The 14,641-nt window shown below is 46.3% G+C and overlaps 1 protein-coding gene across 2 annotated transcripts in view; it reads right to left on the minus strand.

Moving 5' to 3' along the window:
- Positions 1-274: 274 nt before the first annotated feature.
- The window catches only part of BACH1 (BTB domain and CNC homolog 1), a 483,307-nt gene continuing 468,940 nt past the window's right edge, over positions 275-14,641 (minus strand). For both annotated transcript variants that reach the window (XM_069636362.1, XM_069636361.1), the window contains exon 5: positions 275-2,995. In XM_069636362.1, coding sequence (XP_069492463.1) covers positions 2,534-2,995 — 462 coding nt within the window. In that variant the 3' untranslated portion in view covers positions 275-2,533. The remainder of the gene's footprint in view (positions 2,996-14,641) is intronic.

A 14,641-nucleotide genomic window follows, 5' to 3' on the forward strand; every position in this document is an offset into this window, starting at 1 on the left:
TCTGAACCACTTGTTCAAAAAACAACTTCCATAACTAACTTATATTCAAACATCAAAGTATACAGCTGCTATATTATCCACAATCTTTATCACTGGAATTTCATTTTGGGGATTGCTTTGTGAATTTAGAAATATTAGGCTGACTTATATCTTAAAGCACATTATGGTTTTGCAGATTGCTCATTTATAAGAATTTACAATGATTTGTAAAAGTAGCGTGAGACCATACTGGCATGCCAGAAAAGAGAAAGAATTACCTATGAAGACAAGCTCGGAATATTAAATGAAGAGTATTTATTGCATGGTTAGAAAATAATTTGATTATGAAAAAGTAAAAAATTATGGAACACATTTCCTTTTTATTCATTTACAATATTTAGGTCATGTTTGTTCATGCATTTAAAGTTGAACATTGTCCAAAGCATTCAAAAGCAGATTAATATATGTACATTGTTATTATGTACTATCACATTGCATCAGAATTTGTTTCAAAATGAACAAATGTACCTGAGTGAGCATAAATTTGAAATTTCTGCAAACATTTACATAGCTGGTAAAGTACGTGTGCATTAGATAGACATTTAATATAGTTTAATATGAAAAAATAGTAGAGTTAAATTTAAATCATAAAATACAAGTGTATCTGCTTGGAGCTACAAAGAAGGCATATTAGCTTTTAAGAACAGATTTTTATTTCGCTGTAAATATTTATTGTATCCTCTTAAAATATAAACATCTTTATTACAAAAAATGTGCAATCAAAACAAAGCATGATGTTACACTTTGTAATGGTGTTTAAATTTAAAAAAAAAATACCTGCTTGGCAGCAGGTGCTATTGCATTCATTAGGCTATAGTATTTAAAATGTGTAGCTAAACGAGCACCATGATGCAGTAAAGTAAGTTCACCTTGACCATGAAACTGACATCCGCAGGGCAGCATTATACTCTAACTGGATCTGAGGTAGTTACTTATACCACATGCTGCCTATGCCATTCCCAAACAATGCTTTCACAACTGCCCTGCAATGACTATTTGATTGGATCATACCCACTTTGAGTTCATGCTAATTGATGGATTCTACCCGTATTGGGAAAGAACCAGCGAGATCTCTTCTTGTACATATGAGAAAGCATTAGTTATGTCTTACCCCCGAGAGTACTGTCCCAGTGAGCACATATCTACACTAGAAAAAAAAGGAAACGATTCTCTGGTCATATTTACAAACATAACTGCTGCCTTAAGAGGTGTACACACTGAGGTAGGACAACTATATTTTCCTGATGCACGATTCTATTGTTTCGAAAATCCTGACCATTTGGAATACAAATTGTATTAAAAATGTCAGAATTCCATCTGGCAAGTTGTAGATTATGACTAATTCCAAGGCAGTTGGTCTTATTGTATTTTATTTGAAATTGCCACTGTGCATAAAGAAATCCACATACTGATTGGCGGGTATAACTTTGCATGACCAGACTCAGAAAGTAATTGAATGAAAGGTTGTGCCAAGGCTACTTTACAAACCATACATTTTACACCCAAATAGATCATTGGAAATATCTGCTACGAGGGAAATATATATTTGGGTTAACACTCCCTTTGATTAAGGTCTATCTGAGGGTCAGTGTTTTAATTTCACTTTGCAACCTAAGGATGCCATTGATGATAGCTTGAGTTTGCTGTAGTAGGCAGTAGTATGTGCATATAACAGAAATAAGAACAGAACATGTTGCATATTGTTCTGGACTGTGCAAAGGTAAAAAGCAGAAAAACAATTTTGTGCATATTATTCAGTATGATACATGGCTGAACTACTGTACAAACTAGTAACATAAGGAAAAACATCTTCCCAATAAAATCTCCAGCAGACAGGTATAAAAATACTTCTCTCTCTTATGTGTAGAACTCAATATATGACTGACAGGCTACTAGGCATGCACAGTACTTGTAGGTTTTGAACATTGTTCAATATACAGATTACAAAACGCTACTCCATGTGCTGTAGCAAACAAAAATAGTTAGTCATGCTCCATTTCAGAATGTTTTACACCTTTGCAAAAAAAAAGAAAATAAGCTATAGCTCTGCGAAAACACTATTAGTTGCCCTAACATGCTATTGTTTGGGAAATAATATGTTTCAGGGGTATTATACCTTATTGGGAAAGAAAAAAGAAGGGAGTGTTATCAGAGAAAAAGGCAAAGTAAGACAATTATCAAGTTGTGCAACACAATAATTTCAAGTGCATGCATTTGGAAAATAATCAAGTAGGCTAGATCATATTACATTAAAAAATGCCACTATGTGCAGCAATTCAAGCAGGAACCTTCTGAGTATGAATACACAGCTTTACTGAAGAGTAAAAACTTTACAAAAGTATACCCACTTATAATTTTGAATAGAAGTCAAATGGGGTTAGACAATGTGGTTAGATAATGCAGGTCAAAAATATACATCAACTTTCTTTTCAGTTGATGGATTTGTTTGCCATCTTGTAAAATTGGAAAAGCAATAATGTCACATACTAGATTTTTAATGTAATTCGTCTGTAGTGCATTTATCAGTCATTTGTCGACAGAAATCTGTTATGCCACTCTGAACACAATGTTCTACGTGCACAGTATTTTCTGAGCTCCTTTGAGACAATGGACCATATTCCTGCATTTGAATGTGGGACAGCTCATTTTTTTTTCTTTCAAAAATACCTGGAGTCTGCACAGCAGCAGGAGTCTTGTTGACCATTGCATCAGGAAATCCAATACATGATGGCACCATGGAAACACATTCTGAAAGTTGCATTTGTTCTTTTTCCGGAACCAGAAATGAAAGTGGGCACTCAGAGGCTGAGTACTTTGCAAGTATCTGTATTTGTTCTTGACTCAGCGCAGCTTCTAGGCAAACCTGTTGGCAAAGTTCTGTCAGATTGTTCTTCGTATCACCCAAGGTTGATAAAATATGATCCCTTTCCTTTAACAAGCTATCCTTTTCATATTGCTGTATGGGGGAGCAAAAACATAATAACTTATCAGCACAAAGTATTGAAAACATTACTGTTGAGCACTATGAAGCACTGAAGTATTGCTCAGCCAATCAAAGGCATGACAATGTTGCAGGAGAGTTTATTTAATACAAGTGTCAGTGCTGAATATCATAACGTTTTGGAAGACATTTATTTGTTTGAAATAGAGACGGCTAGACTTGGATAACAGCCAATGAAATATGGAAATGTAGGCAAAACAATGTGCTAAAGATATACTCTGGCCAAGACTAGTGAAGATACAAATCTGTTCAAGAGACTTCGAAAAATGAAAACCTGAAAATATGCACTTTAACTTCGAAATTATTGTATTGAACACCTTAACCAAAAACCAGTGCTTGATTGCTCACTGAAAACTGATATTATGCATTTGAGAAACAATTCAAAAAATCATTGAGCTAAAAGTAAGCATGTTCTGCTAGGTTGCTTTTAAATATGTGAAAAAGACACAGAAGCGTTCAGGCATCTGCTGTCTGATAATGTTTTTGCAATGAAGGAGGCGATTCAAACTAACGGCCAGATGGCACAAAAAGCAATGCTTAAGTATTTACATCCTCAAACACCCTGGAGAAGCATACTGTGAGGAACTCATGGTGGCAACAAGTAAGACAGACACAAGTGATCGCAGTCCAAGGGTGTTGTTTAACAATTAATTCTGTATGTAGGTTGGAAAAACGCCTATTCTAAACCGAAATCCAATATGGGAGCAAGCGTCGACCATCAATGAAAAATAAGTCAATCCTAGTGGTGTTGTATCAAATAAAAGGGCCTATACATTGCCAAACCTTACAACTAATACAAAACAGGGTGTGGGATAGTTCTCAAGAAAAGAAAGAAGTGTTCTCAAATAATATGTCAGGATGCGGTAGCCTGGGTCTCCCTTCCATACATTTTGAGCACAGGGTAAGGTGGGATCTTGAAGCACAGTATAGTCTCTAGCTTCTCCGTCAAGGGCAAAGTCTCGTTTCACTGGAAAGTCTCTTGGTCTTCAACTACCAAAAACTAAAGTTCCTTTAACAAATGAAAAGTTTTTTTTCCAGTGTTCGCTGGGTGATGGGTTTACCCCTGGGTCCCCCCCTTCGGGGCGCTGACCCTTCTCAATTGTTTACCAGAGTTTCATGTAGGGTGATGGCTTCACCCCTGGGTCCCCCTCTTCTGGGCGCTCACCCTTCTCAATTGTTTACCACTGTCATATAACAGTTATTTTCTCAGTGAACCTTTGGATGATAGCTTCATCCCTGGATCTCCCTCGGTCGGGCTCGGACCCTTCTCTTCTCCTTAGCGGGTTTCACTTATCTTGGTTTCTCAATGTATTTTCAAACAGTTCATAGCGGACATCCCTCGGCCGGGTTCACCTCTGTCAACACACTGTTTCTTGGGGCTTTAGATTTTGCCCCTCTCGTTGGCATCCTTCGGTCAGGCTCACTCTTGCCAACTTCACATTCACTTGACTTTGTGGGATCCAATTCCCTTGCTTTCTTATTTAGCGGGATTCACTTTTCCTACAATTTGTAGATCAAAATATTTCGATTGTACAGGGATTTTACTAGAGCCCATGCATGAATTCTTTGACCTCTTTCGGCGACTGTCCTACAGCCTTCTGGTACCGTAGTTTCACTCTGATGGGGATCGACCAGAGTCTCTTGAGTTAACACCCACGTGGTGCCTGTTTCCCTTTGCAGCTGTTCTCCCCTTAACACTTTTTACAGTTCATTAAACTTTGTTCAAACTTGCCACTTAGCGTTTCTCACTCAACACTGCCCGGTTCTTACCGGTTCTCCCATTGACTCATCGGCGGTGCTGAACCACTTGGCTTTCGGCTTTACTGGAGTTAAGGCCGATTCACATCGCAGGAGCTTCCCTCGCTCCTGCTTATTGGCATAGGCTTGCCCTGTGTAACAATATCTGCTGCAAGACACTTGTGCTATTGTTTGCAGTTTTAGGCTCTCTTCCACAAGGGATCCGTGGGCCTGGGACGAAAAAGGGCAAGGTCATTTCTCTCCTCGCCACCTTCTCCATTCCTGCCGCCTTTCTCCTTCTCTTGAACTGCTGTGCTGTCGTGCAGTCTGCCATGCCTGCCTTGCTCGTACTGTGCTCTCTCACTTCAACTTTTATCCCTGTGGGGGAGGGAAAGGGCCATCAGGTGTGTGTGATTCTGATCAATTGACTGACCCTTATATCTGGTGTTAGTCTGTTCTCTTGTGTGTTGTGCAAAATTGTTTGTGTCGGAAAGGGGGAGGGATAGTGGTGTTGAATGTCCTACGTGGTAGGATGGGGAAAAGATGAAGAAGGAAGGGGGATATCGTGTCTCACCCGTCGGTGTCACACTACCACTCCCCCATCCAGGTGATCATCCCTCACTGCCCCAACCCCAGGAAATGGATCCAATAGCGATGGCCGTGTCCTGGTCACCTGCAGGACAGATCCCCAAAGACTAGCTAGGTGGACACCTTCAGGTTTCTCACAATACACACTTGATCGATCAAGAAATTGAGAATAGTCACTACAGTTTTCAGAAATCCAAGGTTGAATTGACCATACAGATGATTTGTGGGAGGAGAGTAGAACCCTAGTTGATTGAATTTTTATGTGACACTAGAAGAAAACACATTTCAATGAACTAGCAGGAAGCAGCACTCCGTGTGACTTGGAATGTGCTGTTCTTAATGCTTCCATTGCTTCAATGCTTATTGAGATTGAGGTGGTTGTTTGGCATGTGTGCATTGAAGAAAGTGTGATTCTACAATGCTGCTCTTTTCAAAGAATTACGCCTGGCAATGGAGCATACTGGCAACATATGCCCTGTAGTGTCATTGCTAAGGGGAACAGACATTACACAGGACCATGCACATTCCAGGGAAGGCTTCTCCCAACATCCCAGATCAGTTTTGCCCTCCAACCCCACACCAGGCTTCCAGATCATCTTTCATCAACAAGACGAAAGGAAAGTGCATCAGCCCATCAAATCACAATTTTACGCAATCTTGGAACTCTCATTATTTTCAGTTGAATAGAGTATAACATTACCTGAGAAAGAAGATCGACTAGTTAAAAAGTCAATGAGTACGCACCTTTAGACATCACAAATTATAAAATGTATGCAGGTGGGCAAAAAATTAAAAACATACATGTACATTTAGTATTAGCACCGGGGGGCAGGAGGGAGGGGGTACATGTCGGTCTCCCAGCCAATCAGAAAGCTTAGAACAGGGTAAAGCCAGAGTTCCAAGCCTCAGATGTGGGAGGCCGCCATCTGCACCCCCTTAATTCTTTCCCCCATCCCCAATTTCTACCTCTCTTGCCACTTCCCCAAACCCTCTTCTTGCCCCCACTTGCCTGCAGCTTCCACGTCGGCACTGGGCACACTGTCATCCCAACGCTTCCCTGTCGCGGTCAATGGGCGCCATGTAAAGGGAGGAGGAACTATGTGTCGTTCCCTTCTCCACTGTGCATGGCGCTCATCTTGTTTGTAGGTCTTTTGTTTTAAATTGAAAAACGGCAACTACACCTGGGAAAGCATTCAGGGATTCCAATAGCAATAAACCCCCCTGGGTGGGGGCATTACCTGGTCTGGCAAGACCCCAGGGCAAATATTAAGGCCTTCACTTTGCTCAGGCATGCATTTAGGAACACCAGAAATGTGTGCAGTAAATGTAAATCCTTTAACATATATTTCATTATGTCAGTAGCAGCTCTGACAGATCCAGGGTCTCAAAACGCTGTAACAGCCATCATAATGGCCATGAAGATGTATTAAACAAGGGGCAGAAGTGTCATGAACAGTGGTGGCAGACAGCACTGATGACCGAGTTAGTGCATCTCCTGAATGGGAGCCCCAGTGGGCAGTAAAGGTGGAGAAGAACGAGTTACTTTCTTACCTGGTAACGTTCTTTCGATGGGATGGTCCGATGACGTATTCCATATCTATGACAGGTAATGTCCACAGCTGTGCTGCTCCGGAAAATCTTTGGCGTCTGCGTCAATGACGTCAATGCGCCGTCCCCGAGGACCTCCTTCGACGGCCGACGTCACCCGATGTGATAAGTAGGACGCACGACGCCCATAGCCTCAGTTATAGTTTTTTCCCAGAATGTGCGCCACCAGTCTTCTGCCAGTCAGACACACAAGGCCTTGCGGAACGCAAGCTGCAATCGCAAAAGAAATTCTGCAGCGGGGAAGGCAGGGAGGGAACGATATGGAATACGTCGTCGGACCATCCCATCGAAAGAACGTTACCAGGTAAAAAAGTAACTTGTTCTTCGAGGGGATTGGGTCCTCCGACATATTCCATATCTATGACAGACTCCCAAAGCAGTACCAAACAAGGAGGTGGGAAAGAATTTAGAATACAAATTTAGCATGCCCAATCAAATTGCGGAATAGAGAACTGCCTTACCAAAGGCCAGATCTTGCCCTCTGATGGAATCGAGTTACAAAAGTATGTACCGAAGCCCAGGTGGCTGCATCACAGATGTGACGAATAGGAACTCCCCTCTGCAGAGCAGTAGACACAGACACTCCCCTGGTAGAATGGGCCCGCAAGCCAGCCGGAGGATCCTTACCCGCCAAGCGTTAACACTCGGAGAAAGCTAAAATAATCCAACGAGACAAAGTCTGTTTCGTCACAGCTTGTCCCAAACGCTTTCCAGCGTAACCAATGAAAAGTTGATCGTCCACTCTGACCCGGGACATGCGCGAAATATAAAAGCTCAACGCTCTCCTAGGATCAAGCCTATGGAGCCTCGCCTCTTCCTTACCAGGATGAGGAGGAGGATAGAACGCCGGAAGAACAACCTTCTGGCTCAAATGAAATTCCGAAACCACCTTAGGAAGAAAAGAAGGACGACCTCTAAGGACAACCCTGTCCTTATGAAACACAGTGAAGGGTGGCTTAACTGAAAGTGCCTGTAACTCACTCTGCGAACGGAAGTAACCGCAACCAAAAACACAGTTTTCAGAGTTAACAGCCTCAAAGGGTAAGAATGTAAAGGCTCAATTGGAGCACCCATAAGAAACTTAAGAACAAGGTTCAAATCCCAACCTGGCACCAGAAAAGGTGACGGAGGGAACACATTAGTGAGCCCTTTCAAAAACTGCAAAATTAAAGGAATTTTAAAATAGGAACACTCTTCAGACGAGCGCTTAAATATGGTCAGCGCTGCCAGGTAACCTTTAATGGTCCCCACTTGCAAGCCCCTGTGGGCCAAAGAAAGCAAAAAAAGACAGAACCATGGGAATGTCACATTCAAAAGGATCCACATTCTGAACTCTGCACCAGTCGCAGAACTTTCTCCAATGACAACGGTACAGAGACTTAGTTGCCGGCCACCTGGCTGAGAGCAACACCTCCATCACGTCTTCAGGGAGGTCCCAATCCTTATAACTCAACCTTTCAGAAACCAAGCGTGAAGATTGAGAGATCCGACCTCTGGATGGAGAACCTGACCCCCCCCCTCCCGTGAGAGCAGATCGTCTCGGTAGGGAAGACGACGTGGAGGGCAGATGGAGAAGTCTAGAAGGTCCGGGTACCACGTCCTCCGGGCCCACGCCGGAGCAATGAGGATCATCCGGGAACCGAACCTCCGCAGCACTTGCAGGATGAAGGGGACTGGAGGAAACGCGTACAGCAGTGGGAATGACCACTCCACCACGAACGCGTCTCCTAACGCTCCTTTTGGAGGAAATTCCCGCGAGCAAAACCTTTAGCACTTCCGGCTGACACTGGAGGCAAAGAGATCCACTTGAGGGGTCCCCCAAAGGGCAGAGATCTCCAGGAGCATCTCCTGAGCCAGCTCCCACTCGTGAGAGATCGAGCTCTGCCTGCTCAGAGCGTCCGCCGTCTTGTTGTCGTCTCCGGCCAGATGAACAGCCGAGATCGAAACTTCCTGCTGGATGGCCCAGAATTCGAGCTGTATCGCCTCCCTGCACAGCAGAAGTGACCCTGCCCCCCCCCCCTTTTTTTTGAGGTAGTGCATGGCCACCGTGTTGTCCGTTAGAATCAGGACACTCTTTCCGCGCACAGTCGGCAGAAAAGCCTTCAGGGCTAGCCTGACGGCCCTCAGCTCCAACAGATTGATATGGAGTCTGGACTCCGACGGAGTCCAACAACCGCTGACTGTCATCTCGATGGCATGAGCTCCCCATCCCATAAGGGATGCATCCGTCACGATCGTCACCTCCGGCCAGGGCAGCCAAAATGGGGCCCCCTTCATCAAATTGCCCTCGACGGCCCACCACAGAAGGTCCCGGGCTACCGAGGACGGCACCTGAACAGGGTCCGACAGCCTGCCGGAGGAGTGAGACCACTGGAGCTTGAGTGCCCACTGCAAAGATCTCATCCGCAGATGAGCCTCTGGCACCAGAAGAATGCAGGATGCCATGAGGCCGAGCAGTCTCAAGAACTCGGAAGCTGGGAGATCCTGGGCAAATTGAAACTTGTTCAACATCTACTGAATGTGAAGAGCCCTCACCTGAGGAGGAAAACACTGCCCCAGGGACGTATCGAGCACTGCTCCAATGTACTGGAGCCGCTGCGTTGGTGTCAAATGGGACTTCTTTAAATTGAGGGAATTCCCTGTGAAGGGAGTGGCAGGTGATGGACAGATGATCCAGAACTTGCTCGGGAGAGCTCCCCCTGATCAACCAATCGTCCAGGTAGGGGTAGACGTGAATCCCCCCTTTCCTGAGATGTGCTGCCACCACCACCATGAGCTTGGTGAAAACGGCAGAGGTTGGCGAACTGCAGCGCCCAACAACTTCGCTGCAGCTTTGGAGGTCTGCAACCTCTCAAGGCTCTCATCAGCCTTGCTGCCAAAAAGGTGTTCACCGTCAAAGGGCATGTTGAGGGCGAGACCACCAGGGGGCGCAGACGTGAGGGACGCCTAAACCACTGTCTCCCTCTCCGGGCCCGTAAAACTCTGAGATGAATGCCCGAAGGAGTTGAGAAACCTGCTCTAAAAAGTGCTCATGACCAAGAGGAACCGTCCTAGCAGCTCTGGACCGCCCCACCTCCAAAACGACACGGGAGAAACGCCATAATTTGACTTTGCCAGGCGGCCCCCTGCGCCCACCCGAGATCGAGATGGGGAGGAAAATGGCGCCCGCTCCCTCCGCACTGTTACTGTAGTGATGCAGGCAGTCACTCCGAGGAGAAGCGTAGCAGAGGCATCGCCCGACGCTGTGTTGCCGCTGCACACCCGGTGACCTCATGGTGTGCGGATTCCACAACGTAACTCAGATGAGCCCCCACCTCTGCGGGTCGCAGTAGAAGCAGCATCACCGCCGCTGACGCAGGGCGAGGCATCGGAGGAGGCAGTGCAGCGGGAACCCGGCTCCCCCAAGTAAGTCGGGTGCGGGCGCTCCGCTTTGCATTCCCCCCCTCCTCCTCCTCGAGAGTCCGCACGGAGAAACCAGGGGCCCCGGGGTGCCATGTCCCGAAAGACTGAGTCAAACGGGCTGCAACTGGATAGCCCAATTCTGAGGAGCGGATGCACTTCAGCAACAAGCAATACCCCGCGCCGCATTAACGCCTGAATGCACGTGGGGGGTGCTTCTCAGTCCGCATTGCAGCTCTGGTAAACGCTGTCCTGAGGGCAATCCCCCAGACACTCGCCCTACAGTATCTAGCACCATACACACCATCCGGTTACTTTGACTCAGCCATACCAAACCAGACAACCTGTCTACCTTGCCACGAACTTGAAATCACTATCCTCTCCCTTCGTGGAGAAGCGCAGGGGTAATCTGATCCCCAACCTCCCCCTCTAACCTCACACTCTCACCAACTAAGGGGGCACACAACCTGGGACCTTCCTGATACTGCTGGTTGATGTCCCTACAGCCACAGGGCCCGCACTCTTAACCTTCTGCTTTCCTGGGAAAGAGAGCCACTCATCACGCGACTGGCCCCACTGCCTAGCAAGAGATCCCCACCCCCCGGAGTACGTGACGGCATCAGTGTACTCATAATATAGAGAAGTGGAAAAGTGGACGAATATAACCTCTGAAGCAGGTGCAACATTGGGAAGAATTGCGCTCTGGTGAACCGAGTGACACTGAGTGTGAGAAGCTCTGGCCCTCCGGCCATCAGCTTGCGAAGCAGCAAGTCGAGCCTGGATCCCCCACCCAACCCAGAGCTGGACCCACGCACTCTAGCAGCACTGCGAAAGTTCAGTCGTACAAATACACCCATGGAGGTAGAGGAAGTTCAGAGTTCTTCTGACATTCCGGTTAACTATGGCGACAGTGCGACCAAATCGGACATCCGCCTACTCCTGGGGGAGATCAGATCGATAATAAACAGTCTGACTGAAACGGTCTCTGACCTGCAGGCAAAGATGGCAAAGGTTGAGGATCGTCTAGAGGTGGTTGAGAACAACTAGCAATCGATGGATGTATCCTCTATGCAATATGAAGCCAGACTAGTGGATTTAGAGCAGAAGGAACGGGATGTGGAGTCTAAGCTCGACGATTTGGAGAATCTTGAAAGGCGTTCAAACATCCGCATAATGGGGCTGGCGGAGGAAAAGGGAGAAACTCCCTCCAGTTTGGAGAGTAAGGTCGCAGCTCTTATTTCATCCCTCTATGATGATGCAACACCCTCAGTGCTTGAATTTGACAGGGTGCATAGGACGGGAGGTCCGCCAGGAGGCCCTCGCTCGGTACTAGCTAAGTGCCACCACTATGCCCAAAAACAGGACATTCTACAGAAGGCCAGAGTCAAAGACACGATAGAATTTCAGGGCTCGCAGATTCGACTCTATCAAGACTTATCCACATTAACATTAGCGAAGAGGAGGGGTTGTCGCCCTCTAACAGGCTGGTTACAAGATAAAGCAACACGATATCGGTGGGGTCACCCCTTCTCCCAAACATTCACATACAATGGGGAAGAATTCAGAATTACCTCCATTGAAGAAGCTGAGCGGGCCCGTCATTACCTTCAAAATTCAGCAGTGGGTCCAAACGAGGGGGGTCGCAGAGAGCCATCGGGCCCCCGCTAAGACACAGGGAATGCACCTTCGAGACGAGGGAAGTCACAGCAGAAGTGGAAATATAAACGTTTAAATACCCCCTGAGGGTCTTTCTTTGCGATTTCTCCCAAGTATTTACTGTTGAGAATTTGATTGGTTTAAATCATAGGAGTAATAATTTCTCCGAACGAGGTGTTCATAAAATCATTTTGAAAAGTTCCAGAAAGTTATGCAGGTCCGATAGCAGAAGGTTCCATCTCTTAGCAATCAAGGGTTTTTAGTTTTATCTCTTTTTCGGGCAACGAAGTAGCACTATAAGTCCTGGCCCGGAGAGGGGTCCACCCGAAGTGGCCCTTCTTGATCAAGGGCGTCTCATTTCCACTTTCTTTCTTTTTTTTCTTTTCTTCTGTTTTTGATCTTTTTGTTCCTTTTGTTCCTTTTTTCCTCGAGTGGGAATGATCCCATCAACATCTCACGCGAGGAGAGAGGGGGGGGACTCACTTACTCACTCAAGACATCACGCTCTCAACACATAAGGATTCTTCACACATACTATACAACATGGCAATTGAAACTCAGCCTCATCACAGGGCAAAGAGGACGGACAATGGATGATGCAGTGATTGCTACTCTCACCTCGGAGTATGGCTAGCTCAGATGGCATAGTCTTTGGCTCCCTTAACGTCAAAGGTCTGAATTCCCCGCAGAAGAGGTCAATGTTAGCAAGACAGTTTGCACAGTCCAAATTGGATGTCCTCTTCATCCAGGAATCAAAGTATGTTAGGGGCGAAGAGAGAAGGGTTTTTGGAAAAGACATAGGAGACACAATCCGGGCATCCGGCCCACAGAAGAAGGGTGGTGTGGGCATTCTATTACGCAAGTCCCTGGGAATGCAGGTAGACCGCATACATAGAGATACGCATGGGAGATTTGTTGCACTTAAAGGCAGATTAGGGACGCGCTCTGTAAGACTGTGTGCCGCTTACGCCCCCAACCAAGGGCAATCAAGCTTTACTGGTCCCCTGCTTGACTTTCTTGAAACATGGAGGGAGGGTATATTGATTTGTGGGGGGGGATTTCAATGTAGCCATTGACCACAAGTGCGATTGGCACTCAGCTCGACAAAACACCCTACCCCCAAGCGGCCTCCAGGGTGACAGATTCTCGAGTCAGCTAAGAGAACACCATTTGATAGATACCTGGCGGGTAACTCACCCGGGAGAAAAATCTTTTACCTTCTTTTCCCCTCCACATCATACTTTTTCCAGAATTGACTACCTGTTGTTAGGGGCTGAAAATGAAAGCGACATCCTGGGAACATCCATCCAGATAGTGGCCTGGTCAGACCACGACCTATGTACCCTGGAATTAGACCTGGGCCCACTCCCCGCCCCTGATCGCCGGTGGCAATGTAATGACCTGCTGTGCAGAGACCCACTGTTTAGAGAATCCCTCTCTGAAGCCATTTCGGAATACTTTGAAATCAACGACACAGCTGGCATGCCGTTGAACACGGTCTGGGAAGCAGGGAAGGCTACGATAAGGGGAATCTTGATATCAGAAGGGGCGGCCAAAAAAAGGCTCAGGTTGCTCAAAGAGAGGGAACTAAAAAGGGACATCATTCTCTTGGAACGCTCCCTAAGGGAGCAACCCGTGAGTGATGAGGACACCATCCTGAAAATAAGAATGATGAGGGAAGAGCTGAAGGATATATGGAATGGTAGGGTCATCGCTCAGCTTAAATACCTTAAACAAAGATTCTTTGAAAAAGGTGACAAGGCTCACACGATGCTAGCGAACAAACTTTGCAAACAGAGAGCCGACAGAGCAGTCTATAAAGTTAAAGATGCATTGGGGACCTCACTCATGAATCCCCAAGATATAGTGGAACGCTTCTCTGAATACTACTCAGTGCTATACACCACTGAGAATAACGACACCTGTTCGGACACTAAGGAATACTTGGCCACTCTGCCACGCCCCCCCATAACCGAAGAACACCTAGAAATGCTCAATGCCCCTATCACTGCAATAGAGGTGCAGGGAGCGATCTCAGCACTCAAGGCAGGCTCCGCTCCGGGACAGGATAGATTCACGCCAGCCTTTTAGAAAAGAAACTCCAACACACTTGCCCCCTTTCTTGCTAAATTATTTACCTCCATTTTAGAATCTGGACAAGCCCCCAAATCCTTCACTGAATCTATCATTATTGTGATCCCCAAAGAGGGTAGGGAACCCACAGAAAGCGCATCATATCGACCGATCTCCCTGATAAATGTTGCTGCTAAAATCTACTCTAGCATACTAGCCTCCCGCCTCGCCCAGGTCCTCCCCCAACAAGTCCACTCTGACCAGGTGGGGTATGTAAGAGGCCGCCAAGGGTCGGACAACGTAAGGAAGACCCTTGACTTAATGACGACGCTCCGTGAAGCAGGGGAAGATCCATTCCTCTTATCAGTAGACGCCGAAAAGGCATTTGACCGGGTAGAGTGGCCATTTTTAAGAGCTGTGCTGAACTGGGCTGGGAGCTGCGTGGATACAGGGAGCAGAGGCATCATACCGGTTGGCCCAAGCCAAGGTTTCGATCAATGGAGTCTCATCGCACCCCTTCACCCTTACTAGGGGTAAAAG

The sequence above is a fragment of the Ambystoma mexicanum genome, chromosome 7p (assembly GCF_040938575.1).
Source record: "Ambystoma mexicanum isolate Mex_15411 chromosome 7p, UKY_AmexF1_1, whole genome shotgun sequence".
NCBI lineage: Eukaryota > Metazoa > Chordata > Amphibia > Caudata > Ambystomatidae > Ambystoma > Ambystoma mexicanum.